This window comes from Jaculus jaculus, chromosome 10 (assembly GCF_020740685.1).
Source record: "Jaculus jaculus isolate mJacJac1 chromosome 10, mJacJac1.mat.Y.cur, whole genome shotgun sequence".
NCBI lineage: Eukaryota > Metazoa > Chordata > Mammalia > Rodentia > Dipodidae > Jaculus > Jaculus jaculus.
In genome coordinates, this window is record NC_059111.1 from 13,534,613 (window position 1) to 13,558,008 (window position 23,396).

The following is a 23,396-nucleotide window of genomic DNA, read 5'->3' on the forward strand; positions in this document are numbered from 1 at the left end:
GGTAGGAGGAGGTAGGAAGATCACTTTGAGTTTGAGGCCAACATGAGACAATTTCAGGTCAGCCTAGGCTAGATTATTTTGGGATAAATTGATGCTGATATTTCTCTTTAAAAGAAAAACTAACAGGGGCTGGAGTGATGGCTTAGCAGATAAGGTGTTTGCCTGCAAAGCCAAAGGACCCAGGTTCGATTCCCCGGGACCCATGTTAGCCAGATGCGTAAGGGGATACATGCATCTGGAGTTCATTTGCAGTGGCTGAAGGCCCTAGCACACCCATTCTCTCTCGCTCTCTCTTTCTGCCTCTTTCTCTCTCAAATAAATAAAATATATTTAAAAAAAGAATCAGGTTGGAGAGATGGCTTAGCAGTTAAGGTGCTTGCCTGTAAAGTCAGAGGACCCAGGTTTAACTCTCCAGAACCCATGTAAACAAACAAAACAACAAAAAGAAATTTAAATTGATACTTTTTTGTTTGTTTGTTTTGTTTTTCAAGGTAGGGTCTCACTCCAGCTCAGGCTGACCTGAAATTCACTGTGTAGTTCTCAGGGTGGCCTCAAACACATGGCGATCCTCCTACCTCTGCCTCCCAAGTGCTGGGATTAAAGATGTATGCCACCACATGACAAATTATTTTTTCTTTCTTTTGTTTTGGTTTTGCGAGTTAGGGTTTCATTCTAGCCCACATGCAGTCTCAGTGTGGCCTCGCGTTCATGGCAGTCCTTTTACCTGTCTCCCTAGTGCTGGGATTAAAGGTATGCACCACCATACTCGACTGATACTTTTTTTTTTCAACCATAGTAGCAAACTAGGTTTCTGTAGTCAGTTGCTTCTGAAATTAGACAAAACAAATGTAATTGCTAGTAGATGAAGATATTCACTCCGGTAGGTGAAGCTTTCTCTCTAAAAGTGTGTAAATTTGTTTCTGATGACCACATCACGGTTTCTGTTCTTTGCCAGGTCCAATAAAACATTGGCTGATTCTCTGGATAAGGCAAATGACCCCAATGACCCTGTTGTGAACAGGCTGCTGCGCTCCATGGCCACTCAGGCCATGTCCAACGCCCTCTACTTCTCCACGGGATCGTGTGCGGAAGAAGAGTTCCACCATTACGGTGAGTGACGACATCTTTGTGAGGCCGAAACCTTGAGAACATGCCTTGGAAAGCATGTATGTATATATTTTATTTTGATCTTTTGTTCTCTTTTTGAAGGTCTTGCATTAGATAAGTATACCCACTTTACTTCGCCAATAAGAAGATACTCAGATATTGTAGTACACCGACTATTAATGGCAGCCATTTCAAAAGACAAAGAAATGGAAATTACGGAAAATTTGTTCAGCAACAAAGATCTTGAGGAATTATGCAGACATATCAACAACAGAAACCGAGTAAGAAAGGATTTTAAAATTCTCTTACATATCATCTCTTGTTGAGGATATTGCATAAGAGAATGAAGTACAAAACCAGGCGTGGTAGCGCACACCTTTAATCCCAGCACTCCAGAGGCAGAGGTAGGAGGATCACTGTGAGTTCAAGGCCACCCTGAGACTACAGAGTGAATTCCAGGTCAGCCTGAGCTAGAGTGAGACCGTACCTCGAAAAAGCAAAAAAAAAAAAAAAAAAAGGGAGGGGAGTTAATGAGGTGCATATATTTTAGCAAATTCCTTAATTTTGTTTGTTTGTTTGTTTGTTTTTGATGTTCTGAGGTAGGGTCTCACTGTAGCCCAGGCTGACCTGGAATTCACCGCATCCTCCGACCTCAGCCTCCAGAGTGCTGGGATTAAAGGTGTGCGCCCCTATGCCCGGCTCTGAACCTAACCTTTTAGAGGCATTTCTGTGCAAGCGTGACCATGGCTAGGCTTGTGTTCTTACAGGCGGCCCAGCATTCACAGAAGCAGTCTACTGAGCTCTTCCAGTGCACGTACTTCAAAGACAAAGGCCCGGAAATGGAGGAGAGGTGCATCGCTGATGGAGTTATTTATTCAATCAGAACAAATGGTGTGCTTGTGTTCATACCAAGGTAGGCTACTTCTGGTTTAGATGGCTCACAGTTAAAGCACTTGCCTACAAAGCCTAAGGACCTGGGTTTGATTCCCCAGTGCTCACGTAAAGCTAGATGCACAAAGTGGTGCATGCATCTGAAGTTTGTTTGCAGTGGCTGGAGGCCCTGATGCACCCATTCTGTCTCCCTGTCTCTGCTTGCAAGTAAATTAATTTTAAAAAAATCATAGATAAAAGTATAGAACACAAATAGCACATTAGATAGAATTTATGTATTTATTAAGACTAGGCGTTTATAATTAGTTGTAGAGTACCTAGCATGTTCAAGGTCTGTCCTGCGTTCAATCCCAGGCACTGCCAAAAAAAAAAAAAAGTTTATATTATGTGTACAAACATATGAAGGGGGCAGTTGGAATGTGTGTATGTGTGTGTGTGTACATGTGTGTGTGTGTATAAAATCAATCTTAGGATCTGTGTTCTTTTGCATGTAGGTGGACCTGTGTGGGTGGGTGTGCAAGTATACACATGTGTTTCCTCAGGTGCTGTCCACCTTTAATTTCTTTTTTAATTTATTCATTTTGAGAGAGAGAAAGAGGCAAATGGAGAATGTGTGCACCAGGGCCTCCAGCCACTGCAAGCAAACTCCAGACACGTGCACCCCCTTGTGCATCTGGTTTACATGTGTACTGGGGAGTCACCCTGGGTCTTTACACTTCACAGACAAATGCCTTAAGAGCTAAGCCATCTCTCCAGCCCTTTTTTTCTTGTTTTCGTTTTGTTTTTCGAGGTAGGGTCTCACTCTAGCTCAGGCAGACCTGGAATTCACTATGTAGTCTTAGGGTGGCCTCAAAGTCACAGCAATCCTACGTCTGTCTCCCAAGTGCTGGGATTAAAGGCATGTGCCACCACGCCTGGCCTTTTTTTTGTTTTATTTTGTTTCTTTGAGAGTCTCTCATTGGCCTGGAGCTCATCAAGTAAGCTCGATTGGCTGGCCAGCAAGCCCTGGGTTCTGGGACCCACCTGTCTCTGCCTCCTTGGTGCTTGCTGGCCATCACACAGGTTCTGGGATGAGACTCAAGTCCTGGGGCTTGAAAGGCAAGCATTTTGGAAGTTTTATGTGATTTGAGCGTAGAAGAGCTGCAAACTGAAAACACATTATGTTGGTTTTGTTTTTGTTTTTCCAGGTAGGATTTCTCTCTAGCCCAGGCTGACCTGGAGTTCACTAAGTAGTCTGTTTTTGTTTTGGTACTGATACAGGTTTGGGATTAAAGGTGCTGCTTATCTAAAAAATAAAGATGGTTTAGTGATCTCATGTGGCCCGGACAGCCGTTCCGAATGGAAGCCAGGGTCTCTTCACCGGTTTCAGAACAAAATCACCTCCACCACGACAGGCGGGGAATCTACTACTCTCCAGCTGTTTGACCATGTGACAGTGAGAATATCTGTACAGGCCTTGCGGTGTCATTCTGATACAATCAGGCTTGAAATAATAAGCAACAAACCATACGTGACGCCAAACACGGAACGTCCCCAGCAGAGCTCCATCGTGCTGAAGAGTGAGTTAGTGAAGGAAGTGACCAGATCTGTGGAAGAGGCTCAGCTGGCCCAGGAGGTCAGAGCGAAGGCCCTCCAGGAAGAGTGTGAAGAATACTGCCAAACAAAGGGCCGCAGCCTGTACACCCTCCTCGAGGAGATAAGGGATCTGGCTCTTTTGGATGTTTCCGACAGTTGTGGAGCATGACATGCTTTTGCTTCACTAAGACTTTTCTACTGTGTTTTGCCATCTTTTCAAATTTCACATCTAATTTTGCGTTACTCAGGGCTCTAGTCAATTAGCATTATTTCACATATGTGTAGATTAATTTCTCATGCTTCGTTGAAGTTGCCTTAAATAAAGTATAAAATGGGCTGGAGAGACGGCTTAGCAATTAAGCACTTGCCTGTGAAGCCTAAACCCTGGTTGGAGGCTCGATTCCCCAGGACCCACATTAGCCAGATGCAGATGGGGGCACATGTGTGTGGAGTTTGTCTGCAGTGTCTACAGGCCATGGCGCACCCATTCTCTCCTCTCTCTGTCACTCTAAAATAAATAAAAATGAACAAATAAGTATAACATAAACTGGGCATGGTGGTTCACACCTTTAATCCCAGCACTCGGGAGGCACAGGTAGGAGGATTGCTGTGAGTTTGAGGCCACCCTGAGACTACATAGTGAATTCCAGGTCATTCTGGGCTAGAGTGAGACTCTACCTTGAAAAACCAAAAAATAAGTGAGTTGTATCTATTTGAAAGGAGAGATGGGAAGAGAGAATGGATGTGCCAGAACCTGCTGTTGCTACAACTGAACTCCGGATGCATGCACCACCTTGTGCATCTGGCAAATAATAAATTAAAAACAAAAATAGAGCCGATAATTCCAGCATTCGGGAGGAGGTAGGAGGATTGCCATGAGTTTGAGGCCACCCTCAGACCTCATAGTGAATTCCAGGTCTACGTGAGGTAGAGTGAAACCCTAGCTTCAAAAACAACCACCAAGAAAAATGTATATTTATATATTTCAAAAGATATTTATGGGCTGGGGAGATGGTTTAGTGGTTAAGCACTTGCCTGTGAAGCCTAAGGACCCCAGTTTGAGGCTCGATTCCCCAGGACCCACGTTAGCCAAATGCACAAGAGGGCACATGCATTTGGAGTTCGTTTGCAGTGGCTGGAGGCCCTGGCGCACCCATTCTCTATCTCTGTCCCTCTCAAATAAATAAAGATAAAGATATTCATATGGAAGGGAGAGAGGATGGGTACACTAGAGCCTCTTACAGCAAACAAACTCCAGTAGCACATACCACTTTGTGCATCTGGCTTTATGTGGGTACTGGGAAATCAAACCCAGGCCTTCAAGCTTTATAAGTGCCTGTGTCTTTAACCACTCACTGAACCATCTCTCCAGCCCCTGTATTTGTATCTTAAAACATTACCCAATTCAGTAACAAAGCATCCAACGCAAATCTGAAACATCTTATTATTTAATCATTTTATGAAGTTGTAGCCATATATAAACACCAAAAATTATAGACAAATACCATATTTCAAATAGCAACTTGCATAAGGACTTGACAACATTTTCTTAGTGGAGGCTCTCTAACATCATGACAGCTCTGGATGGGGTACAGTAATGGGTGGACACCTCAGAAAGACTGGTCAAGCTGTGTTTCCTCTTCGTCTAATGATCGCTCTTCACGTCCAGCACTGGCATTAGTGTCACCGTGTGCGCCGTCTTCCATGTCCCTGTTGAGTCCACTCGAGCGCTCCTCTTGATCCTCACCACTGTTAACCTCTTCAAGGGGCTGGGCCCTGGGTGCGTCCAGTACGGTGTCTAAAAGAGAAATGATATCTTTGTTACTCATTATAAGCAAATCATCCAACCTTACCTGATAAATACCAATCTCACCTATGATCACTTAATATTCTGACCAAACCCAGGTTTAAATATTTATTAAGTGGGGGAGGCAGAGAGAGAGAATTGGTACACCAGGGCCTCTAACCACTCCAAACACACGCCACCTTGTGCATCTGGCTTTATGTGGGTGCTACAGAATTGAACCTGGGTCATTAGGCATCAGGGCCTCTTGCCACTGATAATGAATAAACTCTAGGTGCATACACCACATAGTTCACCTTGGCTTTACATGGATACTGGGGAACCAAACTCCAGTACTTAGGCTTTGAAGGGAAGTCCCTTAACTATCCTCTATAGCTCTAAACCATTTTTATACAAGCATCAAGCCAACTGAAAATGCAAAGAAAGGGTCTTGAGGAAGTAGGTGTAGTCAGTGGTACAAGATGGCCTAGAATTCATGAAGCCCCTGGTTCTATCCGCTGCCCAAAGTCAAAGTGTCTTGAATGATACTACACTCCCCCCCCCCGCCCCCACATAAAAAATTTTTTGTTTTGTTTTGGTTTTCAAGGTAAGGTCTCAGTCTGGTTCAAGCTGACCTGGAATTCACTATGTAGTCTCAGGGTGCCCTCAAACTCATAGCAATCCTCCTACCTCTGCCTCCCATTTGCTGGGATTAAAGGCATGTGCCACCATGCTTAGTAAAATAAATAAATTAATTATTTTTTGAGGCAGAGTTTCACTCTAGCCCACGCTGGCCTTGAATTTAGTGCTCCTCCTGCCTCAGCCTTCTGAGTGTAACTTCAAATGTAACTTCTAAACCTATTCCAAAAATAAAATGCATTTAAGTTTTATGTCAAAATGATCCAGGAAATTTAAAGCCAGGTGTAGTGGCATATGCCTTTTTGTAATCTCAGTATTTAGGAGGGAAAGGCAGAAGGATCAGAAGTTCAAGACCAACCTCACTATATAACAAAACTGAAACCACCCTGGACTACCTGTGATCCTATGTGGTGGGATAAAATTAAGATACTCCGGGTGGGGCGGGAGAGATGGCTTAGAGGTAAAGGCACCTGCCTGAAAAGCAAAAGGATCCATGAAAGCCAGATGTACAAGGTGACACATTTGTCTGGAGTTTGTTTGCAATGGCTAAAGGCCCTAGTGCACCCATTCTCTTTGTCTCGTTCTCTCTCTCAAATAAACAGAGATACTTGGTCTGGAGATGGCTTACTGCTTAAGATGCTTGCCTACAAAGTCAAAGGACCATGGTTCAATTCCCAATGACCCATGTAAGCAAGATGCACAAGGAGGCATATGCATCTGGAGTTTGTTTGCAGCAGCTGGAGGCCCTGGCGTACCCATTCTCTCTCTCTCTCTCTCTCTTTCTCTCTGCCCTTTTCTTTCTCAAATAAAAACATATAAACAAAAAAAATTTAAAAACATACTCGGGCTGGGGCAGCAAAGGCACCTGCCTGAAAAGCCAAAGGACCCATGAAAGCCAAATGTACAAGGTGGCATTTGTCTGGAGTTTGTTTGCAGTGGCTAAAGAAGGCCCTGGTGCACCCATTCTCTTTATCTTCCTCACTCTTTCTCAAATAAATAAATAAAGATACTTGGATTGGAGAGATGGCTTAGTGGTTAAGGCGCTTGCCTGTGAAGCCTAAGGACCCATGTTCCACTCTCCAGGTCCCATGTAACCCAGATGCACAAGTTGACACAAGCATGCAAGGTCACACATACATAAAAGGTGACATACACATCTGTGGTGGTTTGATTCAGGTGTCTCCCATAAACTTAGGTGTTGTGAATGCTAGGTTCCCAGCTGATGGATATGTGGGAATTAACGCCTGGAGGGAGTGTATTGTTGGGGGCGGGCTTATGGGCTTTATAGCCAGTTTCCCCTTGCCAGTGTTGGGCACACCCTCCTGTTGCTGTGGTCCATCTTATGTTGGCCAGGGGGTGATGTCCACCCTCTGCTTGTGCCATCATTTTCCCCTGCCATCGTGGAGCTTCCCCTCAAGCCTGTAAGCCAAAATAAAACTCTTGTTCCCAGAAGCTGCTCTTTGTTGGGTGATTTCTACCAGCACTGCCGACCAGACTGCAACAGGGTCTCAAGTTTGATTGCAGTGCTGGAGGTCCTGACATGCCAGATCTCTCTCTCACTTTCTCTGTCTCATGAAAACAAGAAAAAGCCAGACATGGTGGCGCACGCCTTTAATCTCAGCACTCAGGAGGCAGAGGTAGGAAGATCACTGTGAGTACGAGGCCACCCTGAGACTATATGGTAAATTCCAGGTCAGCCTGGACTAGAGTGAAATCCTACCTTGAAAAACCAAAAACATGGGCTGGAGAGATAGCTTAGCGGTTAAGCACTTGCCTGTGAAGCCTAGAGACCCCGGTTCAAGGCTCGATTCCTCAGGACCTAGGTTAACCAGATACACAAGGGGGCACACACATCTGGAGTTCATTTGCAGTGGCTGGAGGCCCTGGCGCACCTATTCTCTCTCTCTCTTTCTCTGTCCCTCTTTCTCTCTCTGTCAATCTCAAATAAAAATAAACAAAAAAAAATTTTTTTAAACATACGCAAATCTATAAATGTAATACATTAAATAAACAGGTTGAAGGACAAAAATCACATGATCATCTCATTAGACGCAGAGAAAGCATTTGACAAAATCCAACATCCCTTCATGATAAAAGTCCTACAGAGACTGGGAATAGAAGGAACATATCTCAATATAATAAAGGCTATTTATGACAAGCCTACAGCCAACATATTACTAAATGGGGAAAACTGGAAGCTTTTCCACTAAAATCAGGAACAAGACAAGGGTGTCCACTGTCCCCACTTTTATTTAATATAGTTTTGGAAGTCTTAGCCATAGCAATAAGGCAAGAGACACACATAAAAGGGATACAAATTGGAAAGGAAGAGATCAAGTTATCATTATTTGCAGATGACATGATTCTATACATAAAGGACCCTAAAGACTCTACTAGCAAACTGTTAGAGCTGATCAAAACCTACAGCAATGTAGCAGGATACAAAATAAATACACAGAAATCAGTAGCCTTCATATATGCTAACAACAAACACACAGAGGATGAAATCAGAGAATCACTCCCGTTCACAATTGCATCAAAAAAATTAAAGTACCTTGGAATAAACCTAACCAAGGAAGTAAAGAATCTATACAATGAGAACTTTAGAACACTCAAGCGAGAAATTGCAGAAGACACTAGAAAGTGGAGAAACATCCCTTGTTCCTGGCTTGGAAGAATCAATATCGTGAAAATGGCAATCTTACCTAAAGCAATCTACACATTTAATGCAATCCCTATCAAAATTCCAAAGGCTTTCTTCATGGAAATAGAAAAAACAATCCAAAAATTCATTTGGAATCACAAAAAACCTCGAATATCTAAAATAATACTGAGCAACAAAAAAGAGGCTGGTGGTATCACCATACCTGATTTTAACCTATACTACAGAGCCATAGTAACAAAAACAGCATGGTACAGGCACAAAAACAGACATGTAGATCAGTGGAACAGAATAGAGGACCCAGATGTAAGCTCAAGTAGCTATAGCCACCTGATATTCGATAAAAATGCCAAAAATACTCATTGGAGAATTGACAGCCTCTTCAGCAAAAGGTGTTTTGAAAACTGGATAAATATCTGCAGAAGGATGAAAATAGATTCTTCTCTCTCGCCATGCACAAGAATTAAGTCCAAATGGATTAAAGACCTTAACATCAGACCGGAAACTTTGAAACAGCTAGAGGAAAAAGTAGGGGAAACCCTTCAACATATTGGTCTTGGCAAAGACTTTCTGAATACAACCCCAATTGCTCAGGCAATAAAACCACAGATTAACCACTGGGACCTAATGAAATTACAAAGATTTTGCACCGCAAAGGACACAGTGAAAAAAGCAAAGAGGCAACCTACAGAATGGGAAAAAATCTTCGCCAGCTATATATCTGATAGAGGATTAATATCTAGGATATACAAAGAACTCAAAAAGTTAAATAATAAGGAATCAAACAAGCCAATCAAAAAATGGGCTATGGAGCTAAATAGAGAGTTCTCAAAGGAAGAAATACGAATGGCATATAAGCATCTAAAAAAATGTTCTACGTCACTAGTCATCAGGGAAATGCAGATTAAAACTACATTGAGATTCCATCTCACTCCTGTCAGACTGGCCACCATCATGAAAACAAATGATCATAAATGTTGGCGGGGATGTGGAAAAAAAGGAACCCTTCTGCACTGCTGGTGGGAATGCAATCTGGTCCAGCCATTGTGGAAAACAGTGTGGAGGTTCCTAAAACAGCTAGAGATTGATCTACCATATGACCCAGCTATAGCACTCCTAGGCATATATCCAAAGGACTCATCTCATTTCCTTAGAAGTACGTGCTCAACCATGTTTATTGCTGCTCAATTTATAATAGCTGGGAAATGGAATCAGCCTAGATGTCCCTCAACAGATGAGTGGATAATGAAGATGTGGTACATTTATACAATGGAGTTCTACTCAGCGGTAAAGAAAAATGAAGTTATGAAATTTGCAGAAAAATGGATGGACCTGGAAAGTATTATACTAAGTCAGGTAACCCAGGCCCAGAAAGCCAAGCGCCACATGTTCTCTCTCATATGTGGATCCTAGCTACAGATGACTGGGCTTCTGTGTGAGAATGAAAATACTTAGTAGCAGAGGCCAGTAAGTTGAAAAGGAGACATAAAGGGTGGAGAAAGGAAGGGAGGAGGATACTTAATAGGTTGATATTATATATATGTAATTACAATGATTGTAATGGGGAAGTAATATGATGGAGAATGGAATTTCAAATGGGAAAGTGTGGGGTGGGGAGGGAGGGAATTACCATGGGATATATTTTATAATCATGGAAAATGTTAATAAAAATTTAAAAAAAAAAAAAGAAAGTGCAAATCATAATAAAAGTGACACATTTGAAGCCAGGTGTGTGGCACATCTATAATCTCAGCTACTCAAGAAGCCATGTCATGAGGATTCCAAGGCAGGAGCCATCTCATACAATTTAGTAAGATTATGTCTCAAAATATAAACTTAGGGCTGGATAGGTGACTCAAGCAGTTAAGGCACTTGCCTGCAAACCCAAAGGACCTAGGTTCAATTCTCCAAGACCTATATAAAACCAGATGCACAAGGTGACACATGTGTCTGGAGTTTCTTTGCAGTGGCTAGAGGCCCCAGTGCGTCCGTTCTCTCTCTTCTCTCTATCTGCCCCTGCCTACTAATCAATACATAAATAAATAAAATAAACACAAACTTTCCTGGTGTGGGGGTGCATGCCTCAAAAACCAAAAAAAGCAGAGTGTGGTGGCACACACCTTTAATCCCAGCACCCAGGAGGCAGAGGTAGGAGGATCGCCATGAGTTTGAGGCCACCCTGAGACTACATAGTGAATTCCAGGTCAGCCTGGGCTAGAGTGAAACCCTACCTTGAAAAAAAAATAAATTAAATTAAAAAGGTGATGCTGGGAGTGGAACATGCCTTTAATCCCAGAACTGAGAAGGCTGAGGTAAGAAGATCATTGTGAGTTCAAGGGCAGCCTGAGCTAGTGAGATCCTGCCTAGAAAATCAATCAATCAATCAATCAATAAGAGCACTTTGGGTTCAATTCTCCATACTGAAAATTACCTCAACAATCCATTTTCGGGCGGTAGAGATGGCTTAGCAGTTAAGGCATGTGCCTGCAAAGTCTAAGGACCCAGGTTTGAGTCTAAGGTCCCATGTAAGCCGATGCACAGGGTGGCGCATGCATCTGGAGTTCATTTGCAATGGCTAGAAGCACCATTCTCTATCTCTGCCCCCCTCCTTTGTCGTCAAATAAAAATTATTTTAAAATAATAATAATCCATTTTCACAATTATGACCCTAAAAATATCTGTAACATACTTCAAGGAGTGAGGGAGGGCAAATTATTGAAGAACTTATAATTTTCTTGAAAAAAAGTTTGTATCTATTTGAAAGACAGAAAGAAATTGAGCATGGGCACAGCAGGGCCCACCTGCCACAGCAAACAAGCTCCAAACGTACGCGCCACTTTGTGCATGTGGCTTTATGTGGATACTGAGGAACTGAACCTGGCTCATCAGGCTTTGCAAGCAAGTACCTTTAACCACTGTGTCATCACTCTAGCCCCAGAATTTAGAATCTTAAAGAAGACACTAAGCTGGGCTGGGAAGATGGGTCAGCAAATAAAGTACACGTCATGCAAACATGAGTACCTGAGTTCAGATCCTCAGATCCCCATATTTAAAAGGAAAAAATTGACAAAGAGACACAGAGCTATTCAAAAACCTCAGATGCATGTATTCTTGAAGGATTCCAAATAGCATTTCCTTTATCTCTCTCAAGTACACATAAACTTAATATGACTGTTCTATCCCTAGAGGTCTTTTATTCCAGAAGACAGTAGTTAAAATTTCTAACATGCCCTTGATATACTTCCTAATGGTAGCTCATAAACACGGCATAAAACTTACCATTTTCCAGGGACTGGCTATTCCTCAGGAGCTTTGCCTGCCTTCTTTCCAAGGCCAGCTGCTTATTTCTCTCAATTCTTTGTTGTTGCTCTTCTGTCAGGCTTCTACAAGACTCTGAAGCCAACTTCTCACTTTCAGATATGTCTGTCAAAAACGGATCGAATCCAGCAGCAGGAACGTCAAGGTTATTTTCTTCCCCTACTGCATCTGTGGAAGAAAGAAAAACATTAATATATCTGTAGTGTTAGATGAGCTATAGAAAGATATTATACAGCATTTAACTGGTTTGGTTTTTATTTTTCATTATCACTAATTTTTTTTTTTTTTTGAGGAAGGGTCTCACTCTAGCCCAGGTTGACCTGGAATTGACTATGTTGTCTCAGGGTGGCCTCAAACTCATGATGATCCTCCTACCTCTGTCTCCTCAGTGCTGGGTTTTCTGAAGTAGGGTTTTGCTCTAGCCCAGGCTGACCTGGAATTCACTAAGTATACTCAGAGTGGCCATGAACTCACTGAGATCCTCCTACCTCTCTGTTCCGAGTGCTGGGACTAAAGGCGTGCACCACCATGCCCAGCTTCAAGTCATTTTATGTCAAGAATTATTAGCCCCACAAGACCATCATAAGAGAAGGAAAAGATCATGACATCAAAATAAAAGAGAGACTGATTGAGATGGGGAGGGGTAATGATGGAGAATGGAGTTTCAAAGGGGAAAGTGGGGGGAGGGAGGGTATTACCATGGCATATTTTTTATAATCATGGATGTTGTTAATAAAAATTTGAAAATAAATAAATAAATTTTTAAAAAAGAATTATTAGTGCAAGTCTTTTGAAAAAATTATTCAACTACTTAGTTCTTAAAATTGAACAGTAATTTATTTTCTTTTGTTTGTTATTATTTTTATTTATTTGAGAGTGACAGACAGAGAAAGAGGCAGAGAGACAGAGAGAGAGAGAGAGAGAGAGAGAGAGAATGGGTGCACCAGGGCCTTCAGCCACTGCAAACAAACTCCAGATGCATGGGCCACCTTGTGCATCTGGCTAATGTGGGTACTGGGGAATTGAGCCTTGAACTGGGGTCCTTGGGCTTCACAGGCAAGCACTTAACCGCTAAGCCATCTCTCCAGCCCCAGTAGTTTATTTTTGGTCAGGAAATGTATGTTATATTTTGTCTAACAGCTGGGCCTGTACACCTTAGCATTCAAACCACTTGTGATACCTTCTCTACAGTTTTCCTCCCCTACATAGGGTAACCACTGTCCTTCCCACCCCACACTGTGCTCCTCATATATCTAATTAGCATACCTGCCAAACTACTGGCGATGCTACTATCTTACTCAATGTCTATAAAGTCAGGGGCTTAAATTTATTTATCTTTTATCCTTGAGCCTTCTGCACAAGGTAAATAGCTCAAAAAGTGCTGCTAAAAGCTGTGTGTAGCGGCTCATACCTGTAATCCTAGCACTTGGGAAACTAAGGCAAGTCAGTCACCATGAGTTCAAGTCAACTTAGTCTTCACAGTGAGTTCCAAACAGCCTAGGCTACACAGGGACACCCTGTCTCAAAAAAAATAATATAAATGAACTAACCCAGTGGCATAGGCTGTATTTAGAACCATGGCAACTTTATTTATTTATTTTTATTTTTTTTTTTTATTTATTTGAGAGCGACAGACACAGAGAGAAAGACAGATAGAGGGAGAGAGAATGGGCGTGCCAGGGCTTCCAGCCTCTGCAAACGAACTCCAGACGCGTGCACCCCCATGTGCATCTGGCTAACGTGGGACCTGGGGAACCGAGCCTCGAACCGGGGTCCTTAGGGTTCACAGGCAAGCGCTTAACCGCTAAGCCATCTCTCCAGCCCCCATGGCAACTTTAAATACATACCTACATACCAAGTCATAGGACATTAACATAAACCTTTCCAAAAAAAATCCCAGATTATTTAAAATTTTAATGCTACTTTTTCATACTTTTTTGTTTGTTTTGGTTTGGTTTTTTGGAGGCAGGGTCTCACCCTAGCCCAGGCTGACCTGGAATTCACTATGTAGTCTCAGGGTGGACTCAAACTCACGGCAATCCTCCAGCCTCTACTAGGATTAAAGGTGCTTTCTTCACACTTTTATGAGTAACTCACAGATGATTCTTGAAGATTCTACATGAAGGCTGCATTTCCTATCTCCTCCGCTAAAAGTTACAAAATGTATGGAGCCATCGCACAGAAAATCTGATAACTGTACAGACTCTGTCGGCAGGAACCATCAGTTTGATGTGTGTGACCGTCTGTGGTTGCATCGCACAAGTAACAAATGCAATCAACACCGGGAGCAGTCACACGGGTCTTCCCAAAGCCCTACATCCCAGATTCTGTTTTGAGACAAGATCTCATGTAGCCCAGGCTGGCCTCCAACTCAGACACGATGTGTAAGGGAGACTGGCCTTGAACTCCTGATTTTCTTGCTACCACCTTCCAAGTGCTAGGGTTGCAGGCATGCACCACCACACCCAGCTCAAAGATCGGAACTTGGAGTGAAATGCAGACTTTCATCAACCAATTAATCTACCTAATTTCCCAAAGCCACATTTTCTAATAATATACATGTGCATGAGCACTATATCCTGACACTTGTCTATATTAAAAAGAACTAGAAAAGATCACCAGTCAGTTTCTCCAGAGAAACAAGTACAAACAGAACATTCTAGATTTACCAAAACACATACATCACCACTATATATACACAGAGGAAGAATTTAGTTGTATTACTACCTACCTACTCTGACTAGACTCCTTTCTAGAAGCAAAATTTAATAAAGTAAAAGAACTGATATAATTACCATTATTGCCAACAAAATCTTCATGTAAAATAGGGAGATCAAGTCGAATTCGTTTTAAACAAGTCTGAAAAGATATGTTCACATTTTCATAAATAATGCTAGGGAGAGAACAAGCACTTTCATGTCTTAGAATCTGAAGAATTGTTCTTCAAATAATACCTAATTTTCCTATCAGAATTCAAAGAAGATTGATCAAATAGCATTTAGCCTCAACTAAATCCACCCTTGAACTGGTGAGCACTGTGAGTGACATTCATGATAATCACATCACTTACCTGAACTTCCTTTTTATTTCCTAGGTATTCAACTCTGTCAATAAAATCCTCAAACTGCAGCTTGGGGAATAGCCTATGTGCCCAGTGCTCCATGTGCCTGATTAGTGTCTTCAAGTCTTCAGCCTGACACATAAAAATAAAAATGCTAAACAGAAGACTCAATCTCACAACTGACCCTGTCAGCACATCTTAGAACTTAAAAGCAAGCCCAAAGTCACTGGTGTCATACTTCTAAGGTTGAGAAACTTTTAGAATGGAACAAAAGAAGGGCTTAGAAGACTACAATCCAGAAGAGCATTGTACACAGAATTTGTTTGTATGTGTGTGTGTGTGTATGGGCACACCCACGCTGTGTCATGGTGCAGGTGTGAGGTCAGAGAATACTGAGGTATTGGTCTACTACTTCCACTTGGTTTGAGACAGGGTCTCTTGAGGGTTTTTTTTTTGGGGGGGGGTCCTGCTGCTGGGAAGGCCATACATTACCTCCCATTGCCATAGGCACATTGGAATTATAGGTTTATGTACATTACTAGAGATATGCTTGCTGGGTGCTAGAGATATGCTGATAAGCCATCAGCTCCTAGAAACATACTGTGTTTGTTTTAGAAACAGATTTTTAAAAATCTGAAGAAAAAATAACAGCAAAAAAGCCTAATGAACCAGGCACGGTGTCACACTCCTTTAATCCTTTCATCCCAGCACTCAAGAGACAAAAGTAGGAGGATTTCCATGAATATGGGCCACCCTGAGATGACATAGTGAATACCAGGTCAGCCTGGGCTAGAGCGAAAACCTACCTCGAAAAAAACAAAAAAGAAAAAAAAAAATGAGAGTAGCATTAATATATGGGGATAAACATTAAGATAAGTGCTTACATGACTACAGAGTGAACTCCAGGTCAGCCTGGACTAGAGTGAGACCCTTTTCTTGAGAGGAAAAAAAAAAAGTGTAAAATAAAAATCATGGCTGGGGGATGGAGAGATGGCTTAGCGGTTAAGGCATTTGCCTGCAAAGCCAAAGGACCCCGGTTCGATTCCCCAGGACCCATGTAAGCCAGATGCACAAGGGGACACATATGTCTGGAGTTCATTTGCAGGGGCAAGAGGCCCTAGCGTGCCCATTCTCTCTCCCCCTGCCTTTTTCTCTCTCTCACAAATAAGAAAAAAAAAAAAAAAACAAAACAGGACTAGGATGTATGAGAGTACTTGTCCTGGGTTAATCCCCAGCAATGCAAAATAAAGGCACAAAATAATAGTGGCCTGGGGAAATGACTCTGCAGTTAAAGAAGCTTGTTTGCAAAGCCTGCTGGGCATTCATTTGTAGTGGCAAGAGACCCTGACACAAGTAAAAGTACGTACAAGTGGGTACACACACACAGGCACACACTAAATAAATAATAATAGACATTTCTTACCTCGTGACCTTTACCTTTGAATTTTGTCTTATCAAACACATGCCTTAAGGCTGGAAGCCCTCTCTCTGAAGTCAATCTGTGAAGACAAATATATTCCAAATTTCAGGTTTACTTGTCAAGATTATGTGAAAAAAAAAAGTTTCCTAAACTGAATAAAAATGATTACTGAACTATCTAGAGCAGAAAGTATAAATGTTTGTGGACACAGTTAATGTACAGACCTCTGAGCATCCAGCTTGGGGAGATTCCTTTTCACTGTTCTCTTTGGAGGTACAGGTACACGTGTTGCACTCCCCAACTCTAGTGAAACAGACAGGGATTTAGTATTTTAAAATTGGAACCTTAAATGTAAAAGGTATCATTTCCAAGCTGAACTGACTGAACAAGGAGTATTTCCTAGGGGCCACCCTGAGACTACATAGTGAATTCCAGGTCAGCCTAGTCTAGAGCAAGACCTAGCTCAAAAAAAAAGAAACTAATAAGTATCAACCAGCCACATAAACAAAGGGGTATTTTTATGAAGTTCTTGATGCATACCTTCATCAGGTTCAGCTCTTGCACCATCTCTCTCTGGAGAGGCTGGTGGTGGGAAAGGAGGAAACGTCTCATCTTCCACGTGCTCAGAATATGGTAGTTCAACCAAGCCATACTCTTGTGGTTCTACCATCTTTTCCTCCAGGGGGAAAAAAAAGAATGAAAGTACTTTTTTAGTATTGTTTGTTTTTTTTTTTTTGAAGTAGGGTCTCACTCTGGGCCAGGCTAACCTGGAATTCACTATGTAGTCTCAGGGTGGCCTTGAACTCACAGCGATCCTCCTACCTCTGCCTCCCGAGGGCTGGGATTAAAGGTGTGCACCACCACGCCAGGCTTGAAATTAATTTTATAAATCTGATTAGTCTATTCAACACTAGTTTCACCTGCAACAAAATGCATTATGTTCCAATCACTTAACCACATTTTAAAATCATGCATCATAAAAGTAAAGAGAGTAATTATGAGAGGAAAGCTAGAAATCAGAACTGAGTTGTAATATGGACCCTACCACTAACTACATGAGTTCTATTTAAAAAAAAAAAAAATTGCCAACATGGTGGCACACATCTTTAATCCCAGCACTCGGGAGGCAGAGTTACGAGTATTGCTCTGAGTTCAAGGCCAGTCTGGGACTACAGAGTGAGTGCCAGGCAAGCCTGGGCTAGTGAGACTTTCCCTTGAAAAAACAAACCAAAAAAAAAAAAAAAAAAAAACCACTTATCTATTTGGAAGCCGAGAGAAAGAATGAAAGAATGAGAATGGACACACTAAGACCCAGTGCCACTACAAACAAACTCCAGACACATGTGCCACTTCATATGTCTATCTGGCTTTATGTAGGTGCTGAGGAGTCAAACCTAGGCCTTCAGGATTTAACTACTGAACCCCATCTCTTCAGCCTAACTATGTAGTCTTGAATAATTCATTCTAACTCAACTATTGTTTCCCCTACCATAACAGGATAATTTTTATTTTCAGAGGGTTTCAAACTAGCTCAAAAGGATGAGAAATAGGAAAGATACAAATATTCTGTCACTACTTCAATTAAAGCAGTTCTTTTTTTTTAAATTTTTTATTTATTTATTTGAGAGCGACAGAGAAAGACAGAGAGAGAACGGGCGTGCCAGGGCTTCCAGCCTCTGCAAACGAACTCCAGACGCGTGCGCCCCCTTGTGCATCTGGCTAACATGGGACCTGGGGAACCGAGCCTCGAACTGGGGTCCTTAGGCTTTACAGGCAAGCACTTAACCGCTAAGCCATCTCTCCAGCCCTACAAGTTTTTAAAATATTTTTATTGCCTTGGCTGGCTGCAGGGGAGGCCGCAGCGGGGAAGATGGTGGGCAGGAAGGCAGGAGAGGAGAGCCCTGGAAAGCCGGAGCGAGCCTGGCCGCCGGAGGACCTGAAGAAGCAGAAAAACCTGTGAAAACTAAGACTGTTTCTTCCACTAATGGAGGGGAAAGCTCCCGTCGCAGCGCTGAGACAGCTGCAGAAGCTGCGCACGTCCCCACAAAGCCCACAAAGGCCTCCAAGTTTGGATTTGCCATGGGTAGTCAGACGGCCAGGAGAGCCTCCGCCATCTCCATCAGACTCAGGTCAATCAAGCCTAAGGAAACTGTTCCAACTCTTGCTCCAAAACACTTTCAGTAGCAGCAGCTTTTAGTGAAGATGAAGATAGTGAACCAAAGGAAATGCCCCCAGAAGCAAAGATGAGGATGAAGAATATCGGAAGGGATACACCAACCTCAGCCGGACCAAACTCTTTCAATAAGGGGAAGCATGGGTTTTCTGACAACCAGAAGCTGTGGGAACGAAATATAAAGTCTCATCTTGGAAATGTCCACAACCAAGACAATTAAATGATGCTTTTGAAACTGGGTGTTGGGGTATAAAGTTATTTAAAAGAATGGTATAAGACTTATCTTTGGAGCCACCTTTTTTTTTCATTTTTTTAAAAGATTGAGTGATACACTAATAAATGAGTTTGAAATTAGAGGTAATTTATGTTTTATATACAGATTTCAAGACATTTGCTAATTTTGTAGTTTCATGTGATTAGTTTCTAAAAGTTACAGATAATAAAGAAATCAGAAATGGTACCTTTTTAAGAATTGCATATTTTTTTAGACACAGCTATTAGCACATTAAGAGGGAAGTGAAAAGTTATTATCTATTTACAGCTTCAAGCAGTTACTTACCTAACTTCATTCCCTCGTTTCCTAAACTGTCTGGCTCCCAGGAACAGCCTTATAGAGAGAGGGAGTATTGTATTGAGAAGAAAATGTTACTGGACTTTTGACTGAAAGTAAATTTAGAGAAAATGAGACCTTTTTTTTTTTCTTATGGGCATTTTGTTTTGTTTCACGTTGTCATATACTAGGTATTGCATTGCTATCAGTGGATAAAGATGCTTAGCTCTTTAAAAAAAGAAAAAACAATTAAAAAAAGAAGTTTATGTGAAGTGTTGCGTATTTGAAACAGCCCACTTCACTCTGATGGACTTTGTCTGCCTCCAGTTGTCATCAAGCACGCCGCTTGCTACCACGGTAACTCAGTATCTGGAATGTGCTTCTCTTGGTTTTTGTTCCTACTTCTGTGCAAGCATTTCCACCAAAACTTGAGGCAGATCGTATGGAAGCTGCTCTTTTAAAATACAAACCATCGTGGTGGCGCATGCCTTTAATCCCAGCACTCGGGAGGCAGAGGTAGGAGGATCGCTGTGAGTTCGAGGCCACCCTGAGACTCCATAGTGAAGTCCAGGTCAGCCTGGGCTAGAGTGAGACCCTACCTCGAAAAACCAAAAAAAATAAAAATAAAAATAAAATACAAACCACCACCAAAAATGTAAATGTACATACTGCTTTATTGTTTGGCTGGTTTTCAATTTTTTTTAAAGATTTAGATACAAGAAAAAAGGTATAACATTGTACAAAGACAGGAAATTGAGAAGATGTACTTTCTGTGACTGGCTTCTAAGTTGTTGAATTGAACTCACTACAAAATTTCCTGTAATTCTAAGTATGTATGTGCTGACCAGTGGCCTCAAAAGCACATTTTATGTACTGAAATAGAAGGAAAGAAAATACATCTTCAAACACATTTTATGGACTCTTTCACCACATATACTCTGCAAGATTTGTGTACTGTAGGATATTTGTTTTGTATTTTTGTACTGTATATGGACTTTTTGTTCTAATGTGTCAATTAAATGCTTCTTTAAGTGCATAGTCACAGATGAAATAGTATGATTCCCTTAAGAACTACAAGCTAAATTGGGAGGCACCTTCTGAGAGTTTTATTGGTGGTGACTATTCACTAGGCTCTTTTACTAGGTAACAATTCCTGAAAAGCAGCTTGCGGATGTTCTTAACAGTCTGTTCACTTAAATTTAAGTTTAGAATAAGCCCCAAGTGAAACAATGGAAATGTACATAGCACTCTCAGTTCTTACATGATTTAATTATATCAAGATACATAAATTTAACTTTTCTGTAGACAAACTCTTCATTTTGTCCATTTACTATTTGTAACATCTCTCTCCTACATATTCCTTACTTGACCCAAATAAAATATTAACCTAAGGCCAAGTTAAGGAGAAATAACTAAAATGAATGTCTTTACTAAAATACCAATAAATTTTGTCAAAAGCAAAAAAAAAATTTTTTTTTATTTAGGGCTGGAGAGATGGCTTAGTGGTTAAGCGCTTGCCTGTGAAGCCTAAGGACCCTGGTTCGAGGCTCAATTCCCCAGGACCCACATTAGCCAGATGCACAAGGGGGAGTTCATTTGCAGTGGCTGGAAGCCCTGGAGCGCCCATTCTCTCTGTCTCTATTGGCCTCTTCCTCTCTCTGTCTATCACTCTCAGATAAATAAATAATTAATTTAAAAATATTATTTATTTTCACACACAGAGAGAATGAGCATGCCAGTGCCTTCACTCACTGCAAACGAATTCTAGATGCATGCACCATTTTGTGCGTCTGGCTTTACGTGGGTACTGGAGAACTGAACCCAGGTTGTTAGTCTTTGCAGCTAATCGTCTTAACCACAGAGCCATCTCTACAGACCCCTACAATTTTCTTAAGCAAGGTTTCCTATGAAGAATGAGAAATGAAACCATGTATGGTAACTCATGGCTTGTAAACCCAGCACATGGGAGGCTGATCCAAGAAGATCCCAAATTCTAAACCAGCCTGGTACCGGTGAGGTGCTGGTTCCTTGGCTGGAGAACAGGCCTCCTTTATCTGCGGCCACAATTCAGATTGAAGGAGGTGTAAGGCCTGCAACCTGCCATTAAGCAGAGTTAGGAATGGTGTCTGGATGTCTGGGTGTCAGCAATTGACTTAAGGGGGTGGGGACCCCAAATAAAATCTCAAAAGGGGTAAGGTCAAACTTGTAGGGGGTGTTCCAGACTCTAAAGAGAGCCCAAGGTAGGGGCATCATCCAGTCAGTATGGCCAGTCTCCAAGGACAATTTAGTTATGGTCTCTTTTAAGGTTCTATTCATTCTTTCTACTTGTCCTGAACTTTGGGGTCTATATGCACAGTGTAATTTCCAATTAATCCCCAATATTTTGGCCACCTCCTGACTCACCTGGGCAACAAAGGCAGGGCCGTTATCTGACCCTATCACCTGTGGTATCCCATACCTGGGGATGATTTCTTCCAAAAGCTTCTTGGTTACCAGTGTAGCAGTTTCTTTCTTGGTAGGGTAGGCCTCCACCCAACCTGAAAAGGTGTCTATGAAAACTAAACGATATTTATTTCCATAGCGGGCAGGCTTCATCTCAGTGAAATCAGTTTCCCAAAATAGGCCTGGGCGGTCCCAATGGAGCTGTTGCCCTGAACCCATTTGAGCAGTCTGTGCATTTACTGTCTGACAGGGAACACATTGTTTAGTAAGATTTTCTGCCATTTCTCTCAATCCAATATGATAATTGGTTTTAGCAAGAGTGGTTAATTTTTTAGTCCCAAAATGAGTTAACCTATGTATCTGTTGTAGGATTTGTTCCGCCTGTTTCCTGGGCAGAATCTGTTTTCCTTCTTCGGTTTCCCATCTTTGGGAGTCTGGATTAAAGCGTTTTTGGATTCTAGCCATGGCCTTAAAGTCCTGTTCCGTATAATCTGAAGGCTGAGATTCTGAAGAGTTAATTTCTTTTTCAATCAAGGGAAGTAAGTAAGTTCCATGGACTGCCTTTTTAGCTTCCTCATCTGCCATTCTGTTTCCCCGTGCTACAGGGGAACTTTCTTTTTGATGTCCCAGGCAATGAACTATGGCTAGTTTGGCAGGCCGTTGTAAGGCATCCAGCAACTCTAGGATTTCTTGTTTATTTTTAATTTCCTTTCCTGCGGAGGTTAATAGTCCCCTCTGCTGGTAAATGGCCCCATGGACATGAGCTGTAGCAAAGGCATACCGGCTATTGGTGTAAATGGTGGCCTTTTTTCCTTCAGCCAGGTTTAGAGCTTGAGTCAGAGCTATTAGTTCTGCTTTTTGAGCCGATGTTCCCTCTGGTAATTTATTGGCCCATATCACCCTGTCTCCATCCACTACTGCAGCCCCAGCCATTCGCTTACCTTCAAGGAGGTAACTGCTGCCATCCGTGAACCAGGTTACCTTAGCGTCCGGTAGCGGCTGGTCTGTCAAGTCAGATTGCACCCCTGCGGCTTCGGCCAGAATATCCCCGCAACTGTGGATCACCGTGGGTTCTGGGTCTGGCCAGAGGGTGGCGGGATTTAGCTGAGTGGGGGCTGCAAATCTGACTCTGTCAGAGTTGAGGAGGAGACTGATAGTGGGTGATCCTGGCACTGGAGAGCCATCTGTCGGGCAGTTGACGAACAATGCTTTCCAGAGCATGTGAGGCAATTATGGTGACAGTCTGTCCCAAGGTTAATTTGTCAGCATCCTTTAAGAGCAATGCCACTGCAGCAATGATTTTAAGACAGGGAGGCCATCCGGCCGCTACTGGGTCCAACTTCTTGGACAAATATGCAATTGGCCTTCTCCAGGGTCCAAGTCTCTGAGTGAGGACTCCTTTAGCTATTCCCTTCTGCTCATGCACAAACAAGTAGAATGCTTGGTGGTGTCAGGAAGGGAGAGAGCAGACACCTTGAGAAGGGCATGCTTGATATTGTCAAAAGCCTGTTGTTCTTCTTCCCCCCATTGAAAAGGGGCATTGGCCTTGGTCAAGGGGTAGAGGGGGGCAGCCAGAGTTGCACATCCAGGTATCCATAGCCGGCAGAAGCCAGCAGAGCCCAGGAATTCCCTCACCTGTTTGGCAGACTTAGGTGTCAGGATCTGCTCTACAGCCTGTTTGTGGGCCTCTGTCAGCCACCTCCGTCCCCCTCTTAATGAGTACCCCAAATAAGTCACTTGCCTTTTGCAGATCTGGGCCTTCTTGGCGGAGGCTC

At 42.3% G+C, this 23,396-nt stretch overlaps 2 protein-coding genes, 1 non-coding gene and 1 pseudogene across 6 annotated transcripts in view; 2 read left to right on the forward strand and 2 right to left on the reverse strand.

Moving 5' to 3' along the window:
* The window catches only part of Dis3l (DIS3 like exosome 3'-5' exoribonuclease), a 44,578-nt gene extending 40,645 nt beyond the window's left edge, over positions 1-3,933 (forward strand). Inside the window, exons 13-16 of the mRNA XM_045160888.1 lie at positions 956-1,110; positions 1,210-1,388; positions 1,875-2,020; positions 3,259-3,933. Of these exons, the coding sequence (XP_045016823.1) occupies positions 956-1,110; positions 1,210-1,388; positions 1,875-2,020; positions 3,259-3,742 (964 nt within the window). The 3' untranslated portion in view covers positions 3,743-3,933. The remainder of the gene's footprint in view (positions 1-955; positions 1,111-1,209; positions 1,389-1,874; positions 2,021-3,258) is intronic.
* Positions 3,934-5,005: 1,072 nt separating this feature from the next.
* Tipin (TIMELESS interacting protein) overlaps positions 5,006-23,396 on the reverse strand; it is a 38,474-nt gene continuing 20,083 nt past the window's right edge. Inside the window, exons 1-8 of one of the 4 annotated variants that reach the window (XM_045160679.1) lie at positions 17,224-17,242; positions 16,997-17,132; positions 16,681-16,759; positions 16,460-16,535; positions 15,046-15,168; positions 14,771-14,834; positions 11,937-12,143; positions 5,006-5,371 (exon numbers count right to left, since the gene is read on the reverse strand). In XM_045160679.1, the coding sequence (XP_045016614.1) occupies positions 5,184-5,371; positions 11,937-12,143; positions 14,771-14,834; positions 15,046-15,168; positions 16,460-16,535; positions 16,681-16,759; positions 16,997-17,126 (867 nt within the window). In that variant the 5' untranslated portion in view covers positions 17,127-17,132; positions 17,224-17,242 and the 3' untranslated portion in view covers positions 5,006-5,183. Of the gene's footprint in view, positions 5,372-11,936; positions 12,144-14,770; positions 14,835-15,045; positions 15,169-16,459; positions 16,536-16,680; positions 16,760-16,996; positions 17,133-17,223; positions 17,243-23,396 lie in introns of those variants that run through there. The other 3 variants (XM_045160678.1, XM_045160677.1, XM_045160680.1) reach the window with 3 other exon arrangements.
* Positions 14,136-14,270, reverse strand: LOC123464302. The gene has a single exon (XR_006639529.1).
* Positions 18,327-18,954, forward strand: LOC123464070 (annotated as a pseudogene).